Source organism: Trichoderma atroviride, chromosome 4, assembly GCF_020647795.1.
Source record: "Trichoderma atroviride chromosome 4, complete sequence".
In the NCBI taxonomy this organism is placed as follows: domain Eukaryota; kingdom Fungi; phylum Ascomycota; class Sordariomycetes; order Hypocreales; family Hypocreaceae; genus Trichoderma; species Trichoderma atroviride.
The window spans coordinates 2,440,748-2,460,553 of record NC_089403.1 but is presented as its reverse complement, the minus strand read 5'-3'; the positions used below and the strand labels follow the sequence as shown (position 1 = coordinate 2,460,553).

At 52.3% G+C, this 19,806-nt stretch overlaps 7 protein-coding genes across 7 annotated transcripts; 4 read left to right on the top strand and 3 right to left on the bottom strand.

Annotated features, from left to right (window-relative positions):
- Positions 1-1,702: 1,702 nt before the first annotated feature.
- TrAtP1_008129 (uncharacterized protein) lies at positions 1,703-3,811 on the top strand (the record flags this gene model as incomplete). Its single annotated transcript, XM_014086542.2, has 2 exons — positions 1,703-3,468; positions 3,538-3,811. The coding sequence occupies 2 exons, from the start codon at positions 1,703-1,705 to the stop codon at positions 3,809-3,811; spliced, it is 2,040 nt and encodes a 679-aa protein (XP_013942017.2).
- Positions 3,812-5,155: 1,344 nt separating this feature from the next.
- On the bottom strand, positions 5,156-7,317 carry TrAtP1_008128 (uncharacterized protein; the record flags this gene model as incomplete). Its single annotated transcript, XM_066113794.1, has 4 exons — positions 5,156-5,362; positions 5,438-5,898; positions 5,966-6,641; positions 6,775-7,317. 4 exons carry the CDS (start codon positions 7,315-7,317, stop codon positions 5,156-5,158), a joined length of 1,887 nt encoding a protein of 628 aa, XP_065969882.1.
- A 1,014-nt stretch (positions 7,318-8,331) lies between these two features.
- On the bottom strand, positions 8,332-13,353 carry TrAtP1_008126 (uncharacterized protein). The gene is made up of 3 exons (XM_066113793.1): positions 13,213-13,353; positions 10,202-13,145; positions 8,332-10,118 (listed from the first exon to the last, which is right to left on the bottom strand). Exons 1-3 carry the CDS (start codon positions 13,234-13,236, stop codon positions 9,967-9,969), a joined length of 3,120 nt encoding a protein of 1,039 aa, XP_065969881.1. The 5' UTR covers positions 13,237-13,353; the 3' UTR covers positions 8,332-9,966.
- Positions 8,458-9,720, top strand: TrAtP1_008127 (uncharacterized protein; the record flags this gene model as incomplete). The annotated part of the gene is made up of 1 exon (XM_014086540.2): positions 8,458-9,720. The coding sequence occupies one exon, from the start codon at positions 8,458-8,460 to the stop codon at positions 9,718-9,720; it is 1,263 nt and encodes a 420-aa protein (XP_013942015.1).
- Positions 13,354-13,712: 359 nt separating the features above from the next.
- TrAtP1_008125 (uncharacterized protein) lies at positions 13,713-15,306 on the top strand. Its single transcript, XM_066113792.1, has 2 exons — positions 13,713-15,119; positions 15,182-15,306. The coding sequence occupies exon 1, from the start codon at positions 13,998-14,000 to the stop codon at positions 15,033-15,035; it is 1,038 nt and encodes a 345-aa protein (XP_065969880.1). The 5' UTR covers positions 13,713-13,997; the 3' UTR covers positions 15,036-15,119; positions 15,182-15,306.
- Positions 15,307-15,666: 360 nt separating this feature from the next.
- TrAtP1_008124 (uncharacterized protein) lies at positions 15,667-16,637 on the bottom strand (the record flags this gene model as incomplete). Its single annotated transcript, XM_066113791.1, has 2 exons — positions 15,667-16,009; positions 16,576-16,637. 2 exons carry the CDS (start codon positions 16,635-16,637, stop codon positions 15,667-15,669), a joined length of 405 nt encoding a protein of 134 aa, XP_065969879.1.
- Positions 16,638-17,650: 1,013 nt separating this feature from the next.
- On the top strand, positions 17,651-18,982 carry TrAtP1_008123 (uncharacterized protein; the record flags this gene model as incomplete). Its single annotated transcript, XM_014086536.2, has 4 exons — positions 17,651-17,920; positions 17,980-18,226; positions 18,360-18,811; positions 18,893-18,982. 4 exons carry the CDS (start codon positions 17,651-17,653, stop codon positions 18,980-18,982), a joined length of 1,059 nt encoding a protein of 352 aa, XP_013942011.1.
- Between the last annotated feature and the right edge of the window lie 824 nt (positions 18,983-19,806).

The following is a 19,806-nucleotide window of genomic DNA, read 5'->3' as shown; positions in this document are numbered from 1 at the left end:
GTCGATCGCGGGTGCTTGTCGGGGTTTTGCCGTGAATATCACCAGATGCGAGCTTGGCAGATACTCATGGCAGCGCTGCAGGCATTGCCAGCCCGGCAGTCATTGGCGATTGCTCACCACGACTGCTGCCCCGTGCCTCGCCTGCGCCATCGGAAAAAGAAGCTCGATTGGCGTCCCAAAACGCAGCATCTTCTGTCTACAGCCTAGTGCAGATGCCTTAGTCCCGTGATCCGACGCTAAACCCTGGCCGGCCCAGCCCCGGTCCTGGCGCTGCTGCATATTCGTTCCCTTTTTTTTTAGAGACCCTGGCCTAGCCTGTCAAATAAGAGTTAATTGCAGACCCGCGCCAACTTCGGCTCGCATCTCTCTTTTGTCCCAGTATTGCCGGCTTTGGCTCATGGTACTTGTGCCGTGGTACCACGTCTATCAATTCCGCTTGCTGGACGCTCCGTGCTCCATACTGTGCGCCAACTGGCCAGCATAGGGCAAAAAGAGACGAGCAATTATTACTAGTCGTGCTACGCTGAGTTGGTTTCCTGCTGCTAGCACCTGCTAATAGCAGCATGTACTTGTATCAGTATTCCAGATTATCAATTTCATACCGCTACACCCCCCGGCCCCACGCCCAGTCGAATTAGAAGCTGTACGTGTAAGGCATCCATCCCTCCCATCCCATGCTGTCCTGATTAGCATTTCCATTGCATTATCCCGTGTAATCGCCAGTGACCGAAGTCAACCGAGCTGCTGAGGTTTTCCCAAACCACGCGCTGGCCGTGCCCCGTTTTTCTGGTCTTCTGGGAGAAAAGCACAACTGCTATATTGTCGCCATCCCCAAATCGAGCCAAAAATCCCCCATCATTTCCCCCCTCCCGCCTCTTTTCGCCAGCCCCCTTCGGAACTCTCCCCTTTTCCCTACCATTTTCCCTCTCCCAACACCGCTTTTGAGCGCAAAATCGCCGCTGCTCAGCCATCAATCTCGCACGTCCGCAGCGCCGTCGCCATCGCCAGACGCAGCTGCCGTCCATCGTTGCAGGCGCCTCCAGCTGTTGCAGCCGCCGCAGCCCCGCCGCCTCAGTGCATCTGCCCGGCCGCCGCGCACATTCCGCCAGCGCCCGCCGCCAGCGCTGCTCGCCCAAGAGGCCGATTGTGAGGCTATTCGCAAATCCAGCCCGGCTCCACTCCTCACGTTTCCAGTTTCCCCCCAGTCCGGCTTCCGGCCACTCACGTAACGTCACACTTTCTGCACACCATCGCCTGCCTGCTTGCTTGTGAAGGGCCGCAGCCTCGTTGACGCGCCATTTGCAAGGCTGCGATTCAAGCTTCTTTTTCTTGTTCTTTTTTCTTTTTGTTCGCTTGTCTCTCTTTGTTCAGACCGACGGGCCGTTTGTGTGTGGTGCTTGACCTGTTCAATTTTCCTTCTGTCTCTTTATTCCTTCTTAAGCATTCATATGTTTTAATCCTTAATTCTACAATTTTTTTTTTTTCCCGAGGAAGAAAATACCGCCGTCGAAAGCCACTAGCCATCTCATCGACGCCGAGGAATCCCACTGAGTCTTCACGAAAGCTGTCCATCTCCAGCGTCTCTTCTCGCCGCATATCTGCATCCTTGTTTGATCATCCGCTGCATTGCCCCCAGGTTAGAATCCGACAATACTAGACGGCCATCTCTGTCTCTCGCTTCCGACTCCGCGTCGGCCCTAATATGGCTGCTGCTGGAGACGCATCCACGCGATTCGATTCTTCCGCCGGCGAACTCTCGTCTCCCCCTTCAGGCTCTCTCTCAGAACCCGGGTCGCCCTCTCACGCGGCTGGCCGCCGTCCCAACACCTCTGCAAAGCGCTCAGGACCCGAAATGGACCAAATCGTCGTCAGCGGCGACCAGAACTCGCAGCAGTATGCGCAACCGTATGCGCCGCCGCAGCCACCGCCGCCAGGCACTGCAAGCCCTGCACCCGGCTCGCGGACACAAACGCCAAAACGATACTCGCTCATCGACGGTGAATGGGTGCAACTAACGGCTGCCGGAGTCCCGCGCAAGAAACCGGGACGCAAGCCCGGCTCCGTCGTCAAGCCAAAGGCCCCAGCAGACACCGCAGACCAGCCCAAGGTCCGCCGGCCACGCAAGTCGCGCGAGGCTGAGACGACGCTGCCTGTCCAGCGCAAGAGAAAGCTGGCGCCGGCGTCTGATATCGATAGCGACGCCCCCAGTCCCAGGCCGCTGGCCCCTGCAGGCACGGGACCGCCGTCCTCATCCCCGTCGCTGCGCGCTCAGCTGGGCGACTCGCTGACTTCGACGCCGCAGCATCAGCTCCAGCAGCTCCCGGACCGGCGATACTCGCCCAAGATGCAGAAGCGCGAGGGCTATCCAAGCTCCATGCAGAGCATCCTCAACGCCGACCCGCCGCCCGCGACCCGGTCGCCGTCAAACAGCATCACCAGCCCGATTCCCGTGCGCACCAGCGGCCAGAGCTACGATCCCATCCGGGGCAATTATGATCCCGTCCGCGAGACCATGACCTCGCACTACTCCTCAGCTGCTGGCTCGCCGCGCGCAATCCTGGCCGCGCCGGCGCACCGCTCACCGTCCATTGCCAGCATGATCGAGCCTCAGCCCGCCTCCAAGCCGTCGCCCAGCCAATCTCACCTGGCCTACCCGCCTGCCATGTCTCAACCGCGATTGCAGGCGCCCGACGCCACACCGTTACCGCCTTCTCCGTCCTACGTTCCCAAGACATCGACTTCCACCCCCGCCAACCAAACCCCTGCCTTGAAGCCTGCCATCCACGAAATAAAACGCGACGCTCCTACGCCTGCGCCGCCGGCTCCTGCAGCAACCCCGCGGCCAGTTGTTAACCAATCTAATTTCACCACCATCGCAAACGGGCCCATCAAGAAGGTGTCACCAAAACAAAAACCCATCACCGGCGTCTCAACACCAAAGACAGACATGCTAGACGAAACCATTATGGAAATGGACGAGAGATCAATCCTCGACTTTGGCAGAGCCCGCCCGGGCGAGGAAAAAGACACGCCCACCATTGTTCTCAGCATCCCCATCACATCTGGCGAAACGAACAAATATGTCAATTTCATGCGCATGGCTGAGGACCAATACGGTTGGGACGCCTTGCATCCTCGTCTCGCCGCCAATAGAGACCGCAAAGCTCGCATTGCTGCGGCCGCTGCCTCATTGGAAAAGGTCGAATCTGGTCGCGAGTCTGGCGACGAGATGTCGGTCGACCTCTCCGACGGCGAGGGAAGCAATCCCGACAATGGCGGAGTGAGCGGCGCCGACGCCCAAGCCAAACCTAAGAAGAAGCGAAATTTCAAAGAAGACCAGTACGATGTCGACGATGACTTTGTTGACGACTCTGAACTGCTCTGGGAGGCTCAAGCCGCCGCCAGTCGAGATGGTTTCTTTGTTTATTCTGGACCTTTGGTTCCTGAGGTCGAGAAGCCTACCACTGGGTACGTATTATTCTTTTTTTCCTTCTTTATTCTGTCGCTTCCAAGACTACGCTTACTTACACACTACAGCCACGAAGAACGCCCCAGGCGTGGACGAGGCGGAAGAGGCAGCCGAGGAGGAGGCCGAGGAGGAGCAACACGAGGAGGAGCAACAACCGGACGCGGTGGCGGTCCAGGCTCCCGAGGCGGCGCCGCTACACGAAAACCTCGCATCACGAAATCCGAAAAGGCACAACGAGAGCGAGAAAAGGCAGAAAGGGAGAGCATGGCCAAGGCATCCGCCAATGGATACCCTCTCCAGCCGACGACACCATCGCTTTCTGTCCGCGAGCTCGGTTCCTAGAAGGGAGAGTGGACGATAGCAGAATATGGCGACCCCCCTTACGACTACATAATGTTTTGACGACTCAGGAGCTATTCAGCAGCTTTTTTTTTCCTCGTTTCGTTTTTCCTTTTAATATCAGGCAGCTCTGTGTGCAATATTTAATGTTAGCGACCGACGAACGATCTCATCTCCTTTTCGATCTGCGGCTATAGCTGGCTGACGCCTGTTCTTTTCTTATCATCACTGGATGGCGTTTACGTCTGCGATTGGGGCGCATGCCCCTTGACTATCCTACAAGGATATGGGAAAGGGGCCACATAGCACCTGATTCTATTTGTCACATTCTTGTGGGCAAGAGGACTCTTTTTTTTTTTTCTTCCCTTCATTCAGCAATGGTTCACAGAACATCGTGTGATTCCATATACTTTGATACCGATGTGTCTCAAGGCGAGCTTTGTCTGACTTCTATTTGTCTTTTCTTCTTTCTTTCCGCAATCTTGTGTGTTCGATTTTCCTAATTCTGTTTGTTTTTCCGTTTCATTGGTTCTTGGTTTCTGTTTGGGAAATTGTATCAAGGGCAGAGAGGGATACTGGACTGACGGCAGCGGCGTTTATACGGATTTTGGTGGAAACAAATGAAAGGGCAATGAGAGAGAAAACTGCGAGCGGAAAGGGGTGGGAGTTGGGAAAGAAAGAGTATTCAACTGGGTTCAGACCTGATAGGGATTGATGGAAATGCCGTTCTCTCATGGGGGTTCACTGTGCATAATGGGCGTGAAAATAGATGGCTGTCTTTTATTATTTTTTCTTTTATTTCTTCAATTTCAATTTTCTTTTCCTCTTTCTCTCTTAACTATGCAATTTCTTCCTCTTCTTCTTCTTGGACGGGCTTTTTTTTTTTTTTTTTTTTTCTTTGTTATCCTTCTTTGCTTCTTTTCATTGTTGGTTTTTGAGTGTTTCGACTATAATTTCATTACAATTTTTCCGGCCTCTTTTTTAAACTACACACTTTGAAGAGACTTTCTTTGTATTGAAAAAAATGGAAGTAAATGTTCCAAGAAATTCTTTAAGCGCTATGCCACCGCCCAACGAGCCTCTCCTTCTAGTAACAAATAGAACGAAGCATTCTCCAAGTCCTCGTCCTGTAGACCTAAATACATACTAAATTACATACATACAGGCAGGCAGGCAGACAACAATAAACAATTCTCCATCTCCCCTCCTTTTTGTATTGTTTGAAACAAGCAAATTCACATGTAAATAAAAAAAAAGAATGTAATATAATCTTCTTTTTTCCCCTATTCTTTGGAAGAAAGAAGCGAAAAGAAAAAAAGAAAAAAAAAATGGTAAGATTATCTTCTTTTAAGCAAGGCTAAATTCTGCAATCTCGCCCATCTCATTCTTCACCTCCTCGCCGACCTTGTACGATGCCCGCCAGCGCAGCTTGACGGATTCGACCCGCTGGTTCTTGTTGCCGGCGTGCCAGACGTCGACTTCTTGGGTGACGCCGCGGCTCTGCTTGGGGGAGAGGGCACGGCCTGTTTGGGGTTTGAGTTGGAGTTCGTAGCCCTAGACGAGGTCAATGGTTAGTTTGAGCTTGAGATGAAGCGAAAAGATGCGGTAAAAAGAAAATGTTGAACAAACCTTTGTGACGGCTAGTTGAAAGTGAAGCTCATTGATAGGCTGCGCGGTGTTGTTGGAAAAGGCAAATACAATGTTGATTGCGTTGCTGACTGCTGTGCTTCGCTTTGCCAGAAAGTCGGTTCGAAGACTGGAATTGCCAGCAGTTCCCTTGTGCTCTGTGGGCTTGGCTGGGGCCTGTTCCGCCGGCAGGGCAGATGAAAAGTTCCACTCGTCATCGTCGTTGGAGACGGCCGCGGGCTTCGGCGCGGGAGGGCTGGTGGTGAACGAGGCAAAGGCATTGGAGGCAGCTTGCGGTGGTGACGTCTGCTGTTGGTAGTTGGGCTGAGGCGTAGCGGACTGAGAGGCGGGAGGAGATGTAAAGGAGGCGAACTGGGAGAATGAAGGGGGTGTGTCATTCTGCCCAGCTCCTCTGGCGGTGCTGCCTTGAGTTAAAGATGAGAGGAGTGCCGGTCCAGGGATATCTGATTAAGGAATAATGTGTTAGTATAAGCGTTCAAAGGTTCGCTGGAACTTGGCTGCTTGGCTTACTTTGGTTTGTACCAAATCCTAGAGCAATGCTGCCGCCCTGCCCAAACGTGTTCGATTGGCCGCCAATGTCCAGGCCAAGGAGGTCATTCTCCAATCCGCCTGCTTGCGATGAGCCTGCACCGTTGCTGCCGTTGCTCTGCGCGGCATCGCCGTCAAAATCTATTAGCGACAGCTCGTTTGCCGCCGATGCTGGAGCTCCCGAGTGCGATGGCGGGGGCGCGCCGGCGGCAATCTTGGCAGCGCCGTCCATGTCGCCCTTCTTCATAAGCTTGTACCGCTCGACTGTGCGGTGTATGCTGTCGTTGATCTCCAACAGCCTAGCCACGGCCTCGTGATCGTCCGACTCCTCTTCGCACATCTTCTGGATCTTGGGTTGGGCACTCTGCAAGGCGGCGGCGAGTTCACTGAAGACGTCGCCGTCTTCCATTTTGTCCCCTGCCCTGAACGCTTCAAGGCGTTCCTCTAGTAGTCTGGCCTTGGCTTGGATCTTGCCTACATCCTCGGCAGCTTTGGCGCGATAGTCTGTCTTGGACCTGGTGTCGTAACCGGCCATGACCTTCATCAAACGGTTGGCTTCCTGGAGATCCTCGGGAGTGCCTCGGCGGATAAGCTCTTGTAGCTTGGCTGATTGCGCCTCCCGCTCTTCTTCCTCCATCTCCTCGGCCGATTTCAGGTTCTACGTGGTATGATCAGTTAGCATTGCATCCTACAGTGTCTAGATCTAGCCGCCAGATCTCATATGGATGCGCAATAGATGGCAAAAGATGCGCTTCTGCTCTAATAGCGAGGCCAAGGGCGAAGCAACTCACGTCACTGGGATTCAACACGGCGGCATCTTCCCTCCGCACTTCGGGGAACATGTAACCCTTGTAGCTGAGCAGCCGGTGCATGTCCCGGATGAAGCCCAGGTCATCTCTGTACCGGCTCGTCTCGCAAATCGTCATGCGCCATTCCTCAATCAGCTCAAGGATCTTGCTCTGGACGCGGGTCGGCCGAATTGGAGGGCGCTCCGGGAATCTCCGCACCAGCTCGTTGAGGAACTCCTTTGTGCTGATCTGCAGGTGGAAGGGGTAGCCGCAGTTTTTGACGCAGATATCGAGCAGGCTGAGGGCGAGCAGGGCAACATTGGGGTTGCGGTGGTTGACGAAGCCGACAATGGCCGTGGCAGCCTCGCGAGGGGCGGTGCCCTTTTTGCTGTTGATGAGGTCCGAAACCTCGAGGTTGAGCGCCAGATTGGGCTCGTAGTTTTCGGGGCTGCAGGCTCCCTGGATGAAGCGCAGGAGCTGAGAAGAGGAGCGCCCAGCGTCGCCCCAGCGATCGCGAGTCGCGGCGCGAGCAGAAGCAGCTTCCATCTTGTGTTATCTCTATCTTGCGCTGCGCTGGTCTGGCGGGAGCTTGATCAAGCCACGGGGAGCTGTCCTGCGGGGTCGGTCTCGGATCCACGCCGCAAGGTGCTGTTTACTGTGTATCAGTTGTCTCTGTTGCTGTCAGCTCGGCCGACTACAGCAGCGATTGGGATCGTAGTTCGAGAAGCTGGGGAGGTGCAAGAGCTGGATTCTCGGAGTCAGAAGCAAGGCCAAGGACGCCGACGTGGCCGGAGCTGGAGCGGGATCAGGGCGATGGCCTCGTACCTGGTAAGCGGTGCCTGTTCGCAGCTCCTTCAACGCCGCAGTGGAAACGCCGGGTTGGACGAGACTTGCTCATCCATTCGCCTCTGCTCTGGCGACGTGGTCACTGGGTGGCGGAGAGGAGACGAGGAGAGGCAGCAGCGAAATGAGCGCTGGAGGTTGCTGCGACGAATCGAATGGCTGTGTTGCTACCGCTGCCTGCTAGTGGCCGCGGTTTATGTAGTTATCCGGGGTTTGGTCCCTGCGGAGCGCTGTGGGCGCCGGCGGCCCGGGCAGTGACGGCGCTGTTTGAGGCTGCTGTAATGAAGATTGGAAAAGTATACAAATTCTTGAATATCTATAAATTGATGCTGTTTGAGAACGATTGATAATGAGAAGCTGCATGAAGTCGCGGTTGAAGTATACGTGGTAAAACTACTGTACTTTGTTGACCAGTGACTACTATCCATGGGCCTCGATTTATAAAGCAGATTCAGCATATATTTTTTGCTAGCAATTTACAATCTTATATTGTAATATTAATAACGAAAATACACCAAGCGACCTGCTATCAATTGTCACCACAGTTGACCGTCACTAGTTGTCGCAGCAGCACTCCTATCATCTCTTTTCCAGGGTACCCAGAAAAAAGCAGCTTTCTCTAATGGAGGGGTAGATCTAAGCGCGCTGTATCGCGAGAAGCACCCAACTTTGCTAACTCCGATAAGCAAAAAAAAAAAATATAATCTTCCGTTACATCATCAAGCCACCACCCAACTCAATCTCCAACCTCGCCAAACCAAACCAAACCAAACTACGACATTCATTCCAGTTAGCTAGACGAAAACGACATACAAATACAACGCATAGACAAACACCCAGAAAATGGTGCGACACAAGAAAGACTTTGCCGGCAGAGGCAAGAAATTCGGCGGCCGTGGCGGCGGTCCAGCTCGTCAACCCCGCCATCACGACGACGAAGGCACCGAGGGCTCGCTTGGTCGCCCTGCCTTCAAGGCCGCCTGCTGGGATCTGGGCCACTGCGACCCCAAGCGATGCTCCGGCAAGAAGCTCATGAAGCTGGGCATGATGCGCGAGCTGCACCTCGGCCAACGCCACGGCGGCGTCATCATCACGCCCAACGGCAAGAAGGTCATTTCGCCGGCCGACCGCGAGCTCATGGACCACTTTGGCGCCGCCGTGGTGGAATGCTCGTGGGCACGAACCAAGGAGGTGCAATGGAACAAGGTCGGGGGCAAGTGCGAGCGATTGCTGCCGTATCTCGTCGCCGCCAACACAGTCAACTACGGAAAGCCGTGGAGGCTGAACTGCGTCGAGGCATTGGCCGCGGCGTTTGCTATATGCGGACATCTAGACTGGGCGGAGCAGATTTTGGCGCCGTTTTCGTACGGGCCGTCGTTTTTGGAGATCAACTCGACGTTGCTGAAGAAGTATGCGGCCTGCGCGGATGAAGCTGGCGTCAAGAGGACGGAGGAGGAGTGGATGGAGAGGCTGGAGCAGGAGTATGCGGAGAGCAGAGAGGAGGGCGAAGACGATATGTGGACCAGAGGAAACACCAACAGATTAGCGCCAGTGGACTCTGATGAAGACGACGAAGACGAAGAAGAGGACTCGGACGAGCAAGACAATTCGGAAGAGGAGGGAAGCATCGATGGCATATATCTAGGCAAAAAGCCACCAAACAAGAAAGACCAAACACAACAACAAGAAGACGACGAAGACGAAGATAAAGACCCATACGCCCTCTCAGACGACAGCGACGACGACGCCGCAATGGAAGAAATCCGCCGCAAAGTCCTCGCCTCCAAAACCTTCACCAACCCAAACCCAAACACCGAGGAAAAACAGAAACCCGCATCAATACCCCGTCCGCAGCAGTCGAGGTTCAAGGCAGATTTGGATATCGAACCAGACTCTGACAATGAGAACAGCAATGACAGCGATAACAGCGGCGAAGAGGATGGCGGTGAGGGCGAGGGCGAGGACGATGAGTTTGACAACATTATTGCTGCGACGCCTATTACCGATCGGATAGGGCTGGATAAGTTGAAGAAGGAGAGGGCGAGGGCGGCGATTACGACGAAGACGTTTTCGTCGAATGTGGTTTCTGCGCCAAGTAGATGGTAGTTGTCTCATATAATACAAACAATGTCACTCGCTGCCAATATCCTGATTTCGTCACTCTTGAAGATGTACAAATGTTCTCTTAAAGTGAAATCTCGTTACTCTATTCATTTTTTCCTTTAGAGCTGCTCGCACACAATTTTATGAGAAGAGCATCCTCTGAGCGTCCAGTATACCAGTACATGTCCATCCATACATATCGTACACATATATACACGTCTATAGAATAATTTTTGAGGGGAATGTGTTTTACAAGCTTCGCCTCTCCTTAATCTCCTCATATGTCTGGATCTGGTCATCCGCTTGGAAGTCGTCAAAATCCTCTAAACCGATACCACATTCTGTTCCTTTGCCCATCTCCTGAACATCCTTCTTTACGTGCTTCAGAGTGTCCAGCTTGCCTATAAATCCAAATTGTTAGCACTCTTATTCAAAGATTTCCTAAAAGTGATAAAAAAACAGGGGGAAAAGTGACGATACGTACCATCGTAGATTACCTCGCCCTTGCGAATGACCTTGACGCGAGACGACCTCTTGATGGAGCCATTTCGGACTCTGCAGCCGGCAATGTTTCTAAACACACGCTTCTTCAAGTTGATGGGGAACACTTGCAACACGTCGGCTTCGCCGTTGACGCGGAAAGTGACATTCATGGGCAATAGGTCGGACAGTGCCGCCTTGACATCGTCGATGACATGGTAGATGACCTTGTGGTCAAGAATCTTGACCTTGGCCTCCTCTGCTCGCTGCTTGATATGCGGTGGGATGGTGCAGTTGAAGTTGATGATTATGCTGTTGGACGTTGCTGCGTGGTCAATGTCGTATTCCGTAATCTGGCCGGCAGAGGATCGCAGAATCTTGGGGTGCACCTCGTGGCTGCCCAGCTCCAAGACAGTTCCGCAGACAGCTTCCACAGAACCCACCACGTCTGCCTTTACTGTGAAGTTTTGGGTGAAGATTCCAGTCGCAGTCGGTTCTCCGGCAGTAGCTTTTGGCGCGCCCTCCGTCTCGGTTGCAGCAGCAGCAGCATCCGCTGCCGCCTTTTCTCGCTGCCGCTGCTCTTGCTCAGCAAGCTGGATGGAGCTTTGCTCACGTCCGGCCATCTCTTGGCGATACTCGACTGCTGTCTTGGCCTTGGCTTCGTCAGGAGACTGGAGTACTTGCTCTCCAGCTGAGGGCAGCTCTCGCCAGCCGAGAATTTCCACTGGTGTTCCTGGAGGAGCAGAGTCCACCTCGAGGCCAGCTTCGTTACGCAGCACGCGGATCCTCGCCCAAGTCTTGCCGGCAACAATCAAATCTCCCGGGCGAAGAGTTCCTCTCTTGACCAAGATTGTTGCAGCCTTGCCCTGAGGCTTGATACTAGACTCGAGGACCCATCCTTCAGCCATGCCGTCATCTTCAGCTCGGACATCGAGGATTTCGGAGAGCGTGACAATATTTTCTTCCAAATCTTCCATGCCTTGGCCTGTTTTCCCGCTGACACAGACAACTTGCACATCGCCACCATAGTCTTCGATTTCAACTCCATGGCGGGAAAGGTCTGCTTTGACTTGTTCAATGCGAGCGTCTTCCTTGTCAACCTTTGTGATAGCGACAATAATGGGCACCTTGGCGCTTGTGGCATGCTTCAATGCTTCAAGAGTTTGGGGCATGACGCTGTCATCGGCGGCAACGACGAGAACCACAATGTCTGTGACGTTTGCTCCTCGCTGGCGCATCGATAAGAAAGCGGCGTGGCCGGGAGTATCGAGGAAGGTGATGGACTTGCCGGATGACATCTTGACGATAAAAGCACCAATATGCTGAGTAATTCCACCATGCTCTTGTGCTGCGACTGAAGACTTTCGAAGCCAGTCCAAGAGAGTCGTTTTACCGTGGTCGACGTGGCCCATTATTGTAACAACGGGAGGACGAGACGGCAAAGTCGAGACATCTTCTAGCAAGGGTCGAGGTCTGAGATCTCGAAGCGATCCAGTATCAACAGTTGGCTCGAAGCCGTATTCCATTGCAATCAGAGCTGCCGTCTCTCCGGTGAAGATTGTATCACTGGTGATATTTTCGAACCCCATCTCTTCCATATCCTGCAGGAAAGGGGTTACATTCTGTTTCAAAGCCTTTGACAGGTTTGATGCACTGATGTATTCTGGGAGGAATATTGGGACGGTTTGTGGCTCTGTCTGTTTAGCCTGCTGCTTGAGAGCCTCCTTTTCCGCCTTCCGACGTTGCTTCTGCTCCCAGCGGTGTACAGCCTCGTCATCCCAGTCGTCATCCTCAGCAGCTCGTGTTTCTCTCTGTGACTTCTTTGCCTTTGATTTGGACCGGGATTTCACAGGTTCCTCCTCCTCCTCTTCAATCTCAAGCCTCGACTTCCGTCTCTGTTTTTGGGGCTGAGTATTATCCTCAGCTTTTCTTATAGGCGTAGCTGTCTCTTCCCACTGACCCTGTTCAATCTGCGCGTTCTTCCTCCTGTCCGTAGACTGTCTTTGTTTTTCATTTTGGCCCTTATCTTTCCCTCTAAAACCCGTAGCCCTGGTTTCCAGCTCTCCCCAAAAGTCCTGGGCTGGGACTTTCTGGTCTTGAGGAGGTTTGTCAGCTGGGGTCTTGGATTCATGGCCATGTAGATAATGCGGCTTCGTTCCAAGCTTTGACTTGACCTTGGGCTTTCGAGATTTCGTAATCTCGCTCCACACACTAGATTGGTTCCCGCGACTATCTATTCCGTGCGTGTGCGCAGCTGTCTCAGCCTTGCGATGGCTGAATGAGCCCCATCCAGTCGTCTTAATGCTACTGTTTGACCTTGTTGATGAATCCTTGGCGGCTGCACCGGGGCTTTTCAATGCATCAGACAGTTTTGAGACTTTCTTATCGACCCCAGTCCCCTCAGACTTGGATGCAGAAGACCACGACTCGGGTGTTGGCGGAGGTCGTGGCTCGCGATTTGTTTTGAAGATGTCGGCCAGAACTGACTTTGACTTGGTCGCTTGCGCATTGTTTCTCTGCCGATTTCCTGCGCTCTTCTCGGGCTGACTCGTTTTTTTCGCCGGCGTGTTCTCTACGACAGGCGATTGCTGTCTCGCTAGTCGCTCGTGGGGGAGCAATCCATCCGTTGAAGTCGAATTGCTTGATGCCGTATTCGGTTTTGCAAATGCGCCCCAACCTCCCACGCCGGTATTGGAAAATGCACCTGGGAATCCCCCAGGCTTAGAAGGGCCCTCATTGTCATTCGCAGAACTGTTGAGACATGCCGTCCTATGTAGCGATCGAGTTTGGCAAGAGACCAATGCGCTGCGTTCGCTGGCGTGCCCTCGCAAAAGCCTTACGGGTTTCGAAGAAGTCGCCGAAACCGACAATGTTCGTTCATATTGCGATCTGGAACCAACGGCAACATTCTGTCGGCAAAATGCGCACACGAAGGGATGGCTACGATCCTAGAACGTATGATGTCAGCTATCGAGCCAGCACACCGGAGCTCAATTGGGTAGCAAAGATGCACACCTTCCACGCACGAGCTCTCAACATTGCAACAAAGGATATCCAAGAAGCTCACGCAAGGCTTCTGCCGACATCGGATAGGAAGAGTATGTATGTAAGAGGTGGTGGTTGAGTTATCCCAGCTCTAAAGAGCTCTTGTTCTAGGTTTAGCGGGATTCCGATTTTTTTTTTTTCGAAGCCTCGAGATGCGCATTTCGGGATGAAATAGTCCGCGATTACAGCTACGAGAGGGTCTTTACACGTCTGCACGTTTAAGCAATTTTGCAATTGGTTTATCTTCAAATGGAAAGAAAAGCAAGGGTCAAAGAGAAAACTGTCAATTGTTTCCTCCTTGTCTTTTATGTGATATGAGACAAGAATTATAAGCTTGCTTCGTGCCTGGCAGACTCATCAGCCCAGGCGTCTCGGGTAGCAGCTTAGGCGCAGACTAACAAGTACTCTGTACCTGCCAGCCAATTTATATCCCTGCCTTCAGCGGGAAGAGCAGATGAACAGACAATCCATATGAATAGGCTTGAGCTTATTCCTCATATACATGCTAGCCAGCAGCTTCTCTGAATTTTTGGATTGGTTTCATTAACTGATTAATCTTGACATTCCCATAACTGTCTATATCCTTTTTGAAGCCGGCCACGAATTTCAGTGTGGACACAGTTTACAAAGCGGCCGGAGTCTGAGTTTTGCTGTGACCAATGATACCGCAAGTCCCCTGAAACTCATTTTGCTCAGAAAAACACCCACACAACTCCGAGTTGTCAACTCAACACACAACACGGCCAGCATTCACAATGGCCCCCTCCAAAAGAACCGGCAAGCACAAGCCATCCAACACATCCACTTCATCCGGCAACAATGGCAATCCCCCAGCGCCCTTCAAACGTCCGCCGGAGGTGCTGGCGCCCTTTATCAGCGAGCTCTCGGAGAAGCACGTGTACATCACTCACATCGACGCAAAGCCCCCGGCCTTCAAGCGCAAGATGTTTCTCGTGCCCGTCGCCTTGAACGTGGCCGTTGCAGTTCTTTTCGTCTGGCGCATGTACCACATCCTTCCGTGGTACTGGAAGCTCCTGATGACGGGCTGGGGCCACACCAACGAGACCAGGTTCAACTCCAAGGAGGCGACGTGGTCCGAGCTGGGGTGGGAGATTTTGAAACGCGGCATCGTCATGTTTATCGACTTCATGCTGTTTGTCTTCGTGTGGCCGTGGCCTGTGGAGTTTGCTCTTGGCAGGTCTCATGGAAACCCGACGCGGTGGCGGCTGAATGTTGGATTCCGGAACAAGGAGATTTATGTGCGCCGTAGCAGAGACTGGGACCTGATGCTGCGTGACATCTTCAAGGATGAGAATGCGAAAAAGATCTTGCTCGCTTATACTCAGGAGGCAACATCGCCTCTGCTGCAGGAGCAAAAGACGGGCTATCTGCTGATGAACTCGAAATGGGACCTGGACTGGAATCTCATGATCCTAGCCCACAAGCTCGTGGATAAAAAGGAGATTGCCCTCGAGGCTTTTAAGAACGTTATTCTGGTGTTCCATCATGATTACGGCTGGATCTGCCATGATCTCAAGATGGGCATAGCAGCCGAGGAAGAGGATAGGAGGAGACAGATTTTTGCCTTTCGAGATGTGCTCACGGCCATGGGCAAAGAGAATCTCTTTTACCGGTGGATCGAGGTGGTGCAATTTGAATCCACCCAGCCAGGAGGCTTTGGCCCCGAGAAGCAAGAAGCTGCGGCGAAGAAGATTCGTGAGATGTTTGAGGCTGAAAATATCAACTTTGATGAGCTGTGGAAGGAGGCCGTTGGTACGAATCCAGGAATATGATTATTTGACCGACAGTCAACTGGGCCGGAGAGAGAAAATACGCATTTGCATACCTGTTGGAGTTGGTGGAGACGGGAGTGAGTGGTAATGTGGGAGCATTTACATTTCCCATGTTTCTTTTACACTAATGATGCTATACAATAAAGAATTTCATTCAAACAGCCTGTCTATACACTTGCAATATTGCAACCTCGCTCAACAAATGCCACCCAGATGCCGTACAGCTGTGAAGGGGTGCCCAGGTCCAGGTCCAGCCAGTTGGTCAAGAAGGAAAAAAAAAAAAAAAAAAAAAAAAAAAAGGGGCCTCGAACAGGAATTGAACCACAACATCAGACGGACTGGGCTTGTCGTTAAAAAAATCAGAACCAAAGTACTGCTGGACACAAGACCCATGATTGCATATCGCGCGATGCCCACCCAGCGTACGACGAGGCTACTGAAAAAGAAAGAGAGGATCACCACCACCACAACACCACATAAAAAGGGGGAAAAGAAAATAAAGATGAAGAAAAAAAAGAACCGTCTTCTGCGCCCAGCATCCACTCTAATTCCAGCGGTGGATCTACTGCGCGCCCTGGCTTTCGCCTCGGGTATTTCGTTTGCGGGTTGTCCGAGCTCGTTCCACGCGCGATCACCTAGGGCCTTCGGTGTCGGTCATGCAGGGCTGGGGTCCGTGTCTGAGACCTCCGCGCACTTGGAAGTGGTGGAGGACGGTAAGACGGCAGCTGCTCTGAGGAGGCCCCCTCAGGCACTGCGTCTTTACCGAGTCCGCCACTCCAAGCGGGAGTGTCGACTGGTGACAGGTATTGGAATATTTTGATATATAAGACCATGGGAGCTTGGCAGCTGGCCGGCGGTCCAGGTGCTGTGGTGTTCCGGTACAGTGGTTCGCAGCCCTGCCAGTGTCCAAACAGCCGGTGAATGGAGAGGTAAACAGGGCGCTGTGCTCGCTGTATGGCATAGTCGATCGAGATCTTGGGGGGGTTTGCTGTCAGTGAAGGAGGAGGGGAGGAATCTCAATGGATATCTGTTTACCTAGGTATATATGAACAACTCTGTTCAGCATCCGGACTTGAAGTCGATATGCACCCACATGTCAAAATATATGGTCTATTACACAGAAGCATCTATGCTTGTATAGAATGCTTCAAGGGACAGGTACCCGGCAATCGTCCAACTCCACAAAAGATTGCCATATTGAAAAGGTATTCATGGTACAAATGCTTCGCTGATATGATATGATACAGTGAAGGGCATCAGTGATCTTTACGATGCTGTATGGTAATTTTGTGCTTCGAGCATCACACTCGTACTGTTCCTGACGCACTCCCCATGTTGTTCACGCTCATGTCACGAGCCCTGGGGAATAACATTGGAGAAGTCTAAATATAATTTAAAAAAAAAAAAAAAAAAAAAAAAAAACTACTTTCTCAAAATGGTCAAATCACAACGTCGCGTATGCATGATGCCCTCGCAGAAACGGCCAATTGGCAAAAAAAGACCTCGTCCTGACGTCGAGAGTGGAGTACCGCGCCTTTACGTGGCTTCCCGCCGAGATGGTGGCCTGCCGAATGGGGCAGTTTCCGAACTGAAGCTCAGCATGGCGACGGGCTCAACAGCAACGATAACAGCGCAAGGGGCTAGACGAGGCTGCAAACAAGCAATTGCACCGATTTACGAGATACGGCCATCTAATAATAGGATTGGATCTAGTTCATCTCCATTTTTATCCTATATCCATAGTACCTAGGTATCTATCTATATCCTGTCTTTCTCCTCAACTCGGCGTAATTCGTGTCACCCATGCCCAACAAACCCTTGAATGCTGCATTGATTCAGTAGGTCCAAGACATATCAAACCGACACAGCCTTCTATATCCCCGCCAGACAACTTCGTATAAGCTTCTCATCGCCTCATGTGTTTCGTATCTCCATCAACTCTTGATATTTTTCCTCCTCTAAAATCTCACAGCTTGCGTCCAAGACGTGGGACAACACATAGTGGTACACGCGGCTTGCCCCGTTTTCGCTGCTCCCATTGATCTTCCCCCCCAAAGTCTGCTGAAACATCGCTCCAAATTCTGTTAGCGCCTGCAGCGTGTCGTGAAATGCGCTATACCTCGTACTTGTAAATGCTCCGTAGCCCGGCTCGTCAATAGGGCCACAGAGGTATTTAGCACTGCGGCAGCGCCATGGCGCTCGCTGTGGCGCTGGAACCCCCCCAAAAGGACGCACTGACCCCTGCCGCTGCCGCACAAGAGCCTCAGGACTGGACGAGTTAACGCGGCCCACCACAAGGGACCTCATCTCTCCTGCGAGACGCCTGTGGACCTTTCGCAGATTTGCCAGACCATCCATACATGTACCTGCTCCTCTGTGCATGACAACGCTGTCCAGCATTGGCTTGGGGTTCTTCTGCTTCCTCGACTCTTCAAACGCCCCTCGCCCGCCGTTGCTTCGCTGCTTCGCACGCCGATTCTCACCGACTAGAGTCTGGTAGTCTGGTCTGGGGCTGGACTCCTTCGAACCATCGATCCTCGACGACTGAATCGGCGCATCCTGCCTATATCGACCGTGCCTCCACTGCAGCTGCCACTCTGTAACGAGCCGTCGGAATGTCTTCATCGGGGTTGACGCGGCGTCGCGGCGCAGGCGGCGCGGGTGGTGCTGCTGCCACTGAGGGTGAGAGCAGCAACGGCGTCTCGAGAACCAATTCGACCCGAGATGTTCGAGACAACGGCCCCGAGACGAGCTACGAGAGCGGCGAGAACGGCCACAAGATTGCGTTTGACCCTCGAGACATTAGCGAGTCCGCTGAGCGGAGCAAGCAGCCCAAGCTGACCATGATGGAGGAGGTGCTGCTGCTTGGCCTCAAGGACAAACAAGTATGCAGAAGAAGCCAGGTGTGGCGAGAAAGCAATTGCTGACCCGACCCGACAATTAGGGGTATCTCTCGTTCTGGAACGACAACATCTCATACGCGCTTCGAGGATGCATTGTGCTTGAACTGGCCTTCCGCGGGCGCATTGCCATGGAGAAGGACCCGGCGCGGCGACGATTCCCCCTTGCCGATCGAAATATCGAAGTGATTGATGATACCCTCACCGGCGAGGTGCTGCTCGACGAGGCTCTCAAGATGATGAAGCAGAGCGAAAAGATGAGCGTTAGCTCCTGGATTGACTTGATGAGCGGTATTGCACCCCTGCTCTGCAACTCTATTTTCTCTCCCCTCGCCAACAGTGCTCTTTTTGCAATGGCGACAGCGGCGTTACAATTTACATGTACATGATCAATAGCAACTAACGCTCTCTCTTTTTTGGCTAGGCGAAACTTGGAACTTGATGAAGATAGGATACCAGCTCAAGCAGGTTCGTGAGCGATTAGCCAAGGGCCTGGTCGACAAGGGCATCCTACGGACGGAGAAGCGTAACTTCCTTCTCTTCGACATGGCCACCCACCCCGTCGCTGACGGCGGAGCCAAGGAGGAGATTCGCCGCCGCGTGCGCAACGTTCTCACCCAGCGCACCGTCGTCCTCAACGGCAGCCAATTTCTCCCCGAGAACCTCGAATTCCGCTACCTGCGCACCGTGACCATGGTGTGCGCCGCCTACGCCGCCAACGTCCTGGAGAATGCGCTGTCTACGCTGGGCCACGAGGCCAGAGAGCGAGCGTTTGCTCAGACAGACGAGCTGCTGGCGGATTACAGCCAGTACCCCTTTGGCAAGAAGGCCACGGGCAATGGCATTGGAGCCAACCTGCCTCAGGTTATTGCCGAGGTAAGCATTCCATTTTTTTTTTGCCCCGACGTTATTGCCTTTTTTACGCGTAATTAATTACATACTAACGGTGTGGCACAGGAGGTGAACAAGGCCAAGGATAAAGAGCTGCAGCTCGAAATCGTCGGAGCCTGCCTGAGCGTCTTCACCCGACTCGACTCCCTTCTATAAACCGAACTCGGCTCTTCAGAACTGAAATCCCGCTACGAACACTCTCCTAATTCGACTTTATAATAATGACAGAATAAGAGTAAAAGGCCATTCGATTCCCCATTTCATTCTATTATACATACCTTGACCCTTCCTTGTTGCCCTCTCTCTCACGCACACACACATCTGAAGACAGCACTACCAAAAAATCTTTTGCCTTCCTTGTCATTTTATCTTGGGGAAAAGGGGAAGTGGAAATAGAGAGAGTTTTCTTCTATTTATTCCTGTTTATTTTTTTGCTATTTGGTCGAAGAATAACGGCTGAATGACAATACGACCATACTCGACGGAAAATCGACGAAAGAGAAAGAAAGGGGGCGAAGAATTTTTGTCATGAGAGGGAAATGAAAAAAAAAAAGGAAAGGGAAAAAGAGGAAAGCAGAAGAGAAATCCGGAAAGCGAATATGCCCTAGCTTTTTTTTTTATTTTTAATTTTATTCGTTCTTCTTCTTTTGTTTTTGCTTCTTCCTGTTCTTCTTGTTCTTCTTGTTTTCGAAATTGCTGGCGGAGGGGCGGTATGGGAAAATTTTGGGAAGGGAGGAAAGAGGGAGGAATATGAAGAAGAGCTTGGGAGATTGGGATTGTGCGTCTTTCTTCCTGTACTTATGTATGGCTTGCGTATGAAAATTTATTTTTGTAATGCTGATTTATAAGGAGTACGCAAATGTACGGCGTCAAAATTTTACCACTTTTTTTTCTTCTCTTCTACTCGAAAACAATATCTCCGCTTTCTGCCAACGAATTCCTTTCCCTTTCTCTAGTGTATATAACATTAAAACTTTTTC